Genomic DNA, 5236 nt, shown 5'->3' on the forward strand with positions numbered 1-5236 from the left:
ACGAATTCGGAAATAAAATAGATAAATGATAAATGGCTTCTGGCCACTGCAGCCAGCCCAGCAAGAACCAGCAGCAGCCGGCCCAGCTAGGACCAACAGCACAGCCGGCGCTGGGGCAGGCCGCAAGCTGGGCCACGCCCTCCTCCTCTCCCTCCATCGCGCCCTCTGCAGCCGATGACGAGCGCCGGCGCAGATCGGGGAGGAGCCCGCACGTCGGCCCCAAATCAGTCGATGGCGACCAAGACAGAGGCCAGCGGCTCCCCCTCCCCCTCTGGTAGAAGTTCAAGCGGAAGGAGGGGCATGCCCCCCCAAGGAGGAGGAAGCGCCACCACCGCCGTTCGCGCGTGGACTAGCGTGCCCGTTCTCCAGCGCCGGGACGCGTCCGTTCGCGCGAGGACTCGCCTGCGCGCGTGCGGATGGGCCATGCGGCACAGAGATCCAGGTCGGACGCATGGTCGGGCTCACCGCCTGGTTGGCGATGTTCACTGCCGGAGGAGTGGACGGAGGTGGTGGAGGAGGAGCCTGTAGGGCCGGATCTAGGATCTCGCCGGCCTCCCTAGAGAAGAGTCGGAGCGGTGCCGTGGACCTACGCGCAGCGAGGGTCGCACAAGGCCGTGGCGTCGTCGGAGACAGAGTCGCGGCTGTGGCGGTTCCGTTGGCCAACGGGGTCGCAGCTGCAGTAGCCGACCCTGTCGCCGGTGGAGGTGAAGCCGCCGGAGCCGAAGACGATGGGCCCGCACCGGTCGAGGAAGAAGGTCCGGCGACTGGTGGCATGGCGGCGAGCGCAACTGGTACCCAGTCGGAGGATCCCGGCGCCATGTTCGGCCATGGTGGGTGGTATGGAGCCACGCCATGGCCCGAACTCCAGGACGCAGGGACTATAACCGCTGCTTGGGTTGGCGCCACGGGAGCAGATGCTCCGTGATGACCACGGCGTCGGCGACGAGCAGGGCCCTCCCTGGCTCCCCCACGTTCCTCCCCAAGGAGGTTGCGCAGGGCGTTGAGGAGGGAATCACGGATGTTGTCGTTGTCGAAGGGGACTCCAATGCGGCGCGCGTGGTAGTACACCATGAAGACGAGGCGCAGAATGAGTGCTGCAGAAGGTACGTAGGGCATTGGTGGCATCGTGTACCTTGATCGATCCAGCGATCTCCTGTCTTCACGAAGTCCTTCAGGCACTGTTCCTGGCCTTCTCGCTCAGCGGTAGAACGCTGATAACGTGTTGTAGTATTGTATTACGAACAGTAGAAAGTAGAGAGGAACAGTAAAAGTGAAGGTGTGTCACTTTAGTGATGAACAGTACATAGATATATACATGCCCACGATGGGGCAGTTCCAGTGAACGTGGGAGAGCCCCGCTCCCATGTCCCGTCCGTCCGACGCCTTTCAGTGTCATGGTAACTGCAATTAGCAGTTGCTAATTGCCCACTAATTGATTATTAGGAATATTAGAATATTCTTAACAGTGTGTGCATTTCTTGTCGCCTGGCTCTCCGCCTCTCCCTGTCCGCGCGAGAGGACACGTGGGCCCGGTTCCTCCCAGCGCTTGCTACGCTCGCCGCCGCCAAGTCGGATCTCGCCAGCGCGCTGTCTATCCATCCAGAATTCGCCACTCCCCCCTCACGCAACCACCGCCGAGTGCCAGTGACCTAGCCGGCACCCAGGATGACAGGATCTCGTCCACCGCCTCCACTCCGGCCGCCTTGCCGCCCACGTTCCTCCCCGATGAGCACGCATTCGGCACTCGCGGAGTCCAAGCGCCGCCTCGGGCCGCCCCGACGACGCGCTCGCCTTCACCGACCTACATCCTAACTACCCGCCCGTGCCGGCCCGGCGTCCGCTATGGCCGCTCCTCTACCTGCTCGACTCGCTCTCCTCGCAGCGCCCCTAAAGATGTGGCCGTTTTGCACACGGCCGGCCGCCGGCGTGCTCCGCCACTTCGCCCCGCCGCCGCAGCCTTCGGCTTCCACTACTGGCCGGAACGCGTGCCTCTGCCGGTGCTTCCACCAGATTCTCGACGGAATGCCTGTCACAGTACTGAATGTAAGTTTTTCACTAAACCATTAAGACCCTCTTTGTATTCCCTTTGTATTGATTGTAGTGTTCAAATTACAAGTATACTCAGGTCCAATAACCTGTACAATGTATTTTTCTTGTTTGAATTGAAATATATACAGTTGCCCTGAATATGATGGATGTTCAGAAGTACATTCCTTTCGTTGTAATCACTTGTGTTGTGATAGCTGTTGTTTGTCGGATGGCAGTGTTAAAAGATATGAATTTTTCTCTGCTTGCTGAATGCTTCTGTGAGAAAAAATAAGCAACGGCGACCGTGCCAGCGCCATTTGTGCCGGGATCCGGCGGGTGGAGATCGTCCATGGGAATATGTTAGCAACAGCAGCTGGCCAGTTGAGGACCTTTGCTTCTTCCAGCAACGAAAATATTTTAAAAAAAATCTCGTAAGGCATTCTCGATAGTTGTCTCAAAACTTCAAGGAGTGAATGGACCTAATTCTGCCCATGTCCTACTGGCTTATGGGTCTGTAGTGAAAACATCTTTTGATTAACTTTTGGTTTGGTATGGTTAAGATATTAATTTTGGCATTTCTCAAGATGGAGTTCTCTTGCCAAATATTCAAACCGCCATGACAAAGAATGATCGATCTGTGAAATAGCAATGTATAGTGAGAATGCTCATTAGTTATATTGAAAATTTTATCTTGCTTCTTCACTTCACCTTCTCTTTGATGATAACACCTTTAATTTTTTTAGTGGCTAATAGCCTGTTCGTTTTGGCTTATTTGCTCGTATCTGGCTTATAATCCACAGCTTGAACAGTATTTTTCTCTCACACCAAACCAGCCAGCAGTACTTTCAGCCATGGCTTATAAGCCAATTCAGCCGAAACGAACAGGCTACTCAGCTACTCGCTTGTGCTCTAAATTTGTGCAATTCTTAAATGGGCGAAGCATGGATGCACCTTTTGACTTTTATTAATAAGTCTCAAACGAAATGTGGGAGCTATACTCTTGGGCTGAATCTCGATTTTTTTTTTCTCTTGTAGAAACGGTCACTGCTCTTGACTGAGCCAATGCTGATGATGTGATCCTTCCTCTTCCAAAGCTCCATACACAGGAAAAGAAAACGAAACATGGTGTAATAAAACCCAGTGTTGATATTGAGCCTGAGATTCATAGTGATCTCACCACTACAAAGATCTATTCATAAAACAGGTAAATAATCTATTGGTAGTTATTTATTCTTTTTCTGTACAGCATAGTAAAGAATCACATCAGTCTGGTGGTTGCTGGGATGTGACTATTAGTTTAAGGTATGTCATTTTGGTTTAGTGCTGTACTCAGAGCATGAGATCCTAGACCATATTCCCCCTCAGAGATTAGTTTTGTTTCTAAAATTATGCTGGAGTAGAATTTATAACGATAAATATACATGGAGCCTGACCTATGGACTGCAGCGATGTAAGATTTTTAAAAAAAAACAAGAACAACACTACAACTGAGCATGTTACATGCATCTACTTTATCTTGTGTCACTTTTGCATCTCATCTCAAATTTATTTTAATAATCCATGGGGCCTGTACTATTTAGGAGCTATACTATTTAGAATCTTCTGTGTGCTCACCACCGATTTGTTCAGTTTCATTCTATTTTATTTGCTCTGATTGGGGATTGATATATTTTTGCAGGAGCTTTGCCCTACTATTGATTTGTTCAGTTTCAAGGTTTATTGCCTCTTTGAGTTCACCCTGCATCTGAAATAGCAAGCCGTCCCTCAAGTTTAATTCAATCTTGGTTAGGTACACACTACATGTCTGAAATCAGAACCTTTATCTGTCTGAATAAAATCTGACAATGCGTTTATAACCTGGCCCTGCCATGCTTATAGTTGTAGTTGCTGCCATTATGGTTAACATTCTATGATTCCTGGCATCAATTATTCCAAGTAGTTTTGTGCTTCTCTGTTGGAATGGCCTCACACACACAGGGAAGCCTGAAGGGCGGGCCTGGTGCAAGCGGTAGAGTCTTACCGCCTGTGACCGGAAGGTCCCGGGTTCGAGTCGTGGTCTCCTCGCATTGCACAGGCAAGGGTAAGGCTTGCCACTGACACCCTTCCCCAGACCCCGCACAGAGCGGGAGCTCTCTGCACTGGGTACGCCCTTTACCTAATTGGTAAGTAGAAAAGGTATTTCAGTTAATAGTTAGTCTACTTGACAATTGCTCGTGGTGGAAAAATGATATCCTGCACCAGTTGTTCACTGGCTCATTACTTGGTACGTATTTGCACTAGAACATGCAGTAAACAGTGGTTATTTCTGCAGTTATGGAACATGCACTGCATCTCTATAAGATGAAATATCCAGGCTTCAAATATTTGAGAAAATAGTAGTACACTTATCAGCTTTTAATTATGCCTTTTATTTAATCATGTCTGCATCTCTACGCTTTTGAGTTGCCCTCCAAACAAATTATAATGAATAGCTTAAATGTTAAGTATCTGGGTTCTTAAATATTTTGCACATATCATCTCGTCAGGCTCTTAATAAATCTTCAAAAGAGGCAATGGAGAAGATCTGGGCTTCAGAAGGAACTATTATTTGTGAAAGGTCTTCAGTGTGCAGGATACAGATGCCAAGTGAATATGATTGAATCAATTTTAGTTTATGCTAGTATTTCTTTGCAAGACTGAAGCAAAATATGACTAGAAGCAAAATTGTTTCTTCTACGTGCTGTGGCGCAATGTCCAACCAGGTTTGAGAGGCCACGTGCCACCATGCAAGGGACAAAAACATTGAATAATTGTTGGTAGCTGCAAGTACATATGCTGATATGCCTGTGCATATGCGAATTACTTTTTCAGTGATTTTCAAGCGGATTGTCACAATCTGGATTGTTGGACCAAATTTTGTTGTACTGGAACATAACTTACATAGACTCAATTTCTATATCTGTTGCCATGTGTGAAGATCACTCTTGCCCATCAATTAGTTCCACTCTTCGTATAGTATTTATATTTTTCTCTGAATCTATAGGTCATCAGTTGGGTTCAGTTCAGTGAAATTTTAGTATAGTACCTATACGATGATGCTCCTTTTCAATCCATTTATTATTAATATCCACCGGAGCATATGGATCAAGCAGATAATTCAAACTGGATTATTTGGTGTCCCTCTTCGTGTTGCAAGGATCGATGGGTCAACCATCCCCCTTTTAAGTAC

The 5236-nt window shown here is 48.4% G+C and overlaps 1 protein-coding gene and 1 long non-coding RNA gene across 3 annotated transcripts; one reads left to right on the forward strand and one right to left on the reverse strand.

The window, feature by feature from the left end:
* Nucleotides 1-282: 282 nt before the first annotated feature.
* LOC136534824 (classical arabinogalactan protein 9-like) lies at nucleotides 283-1125 on the reverse strand. The gene has a single exon (XM_066527188.1). It carries the CDS (start codon nucleotides 1123-1125, stop codon nucleotides 283-285), a length of 843 nt encoding a protein of 280 aa, XP_066383285.1.
* A 393-nt stretch (nucleotides 1126-1518) lies between these two features.
* LOC136534823 (uncharacterized) lies at nucleotides 1519-4969 on the forward strand. Of its 2 annotated transcripts, XR_010778823.1 has the most exons (4): nucleotides 1519-2043; nucleotides 3064-3232; nucleotides 3707-4190; nucleotides 4554-4969. It is a non-coding gene; the product is annotated as an uncharacterized lncRNA (long non-coding RNA). The 2 variants fall into 2 exon arrangements; XR_010778822.1 differs by having other exon boundaries at nucleotides 3707-4969.
* The last annotated feature ends 267 nt before the right edge of the window (nucleotides 4970-5236 follow it).

Source organism: Miscanthus floridulus, unplaced genomic scaffold (genome assembly GCF_019320115.1).
Source record: "Miscanthus floridulus cultivar M001 unplaced genomic scaffold, ASM1932011v1 os_2329_1_2, whole genome shotgun sequence".
Taxonomy (NCBI): Eukaryota; Viridiplantae; Streptophyta; class Magnoliopsida; order Poales; family Poaceae; genus Miscanthus; species Miscanthus floridulus.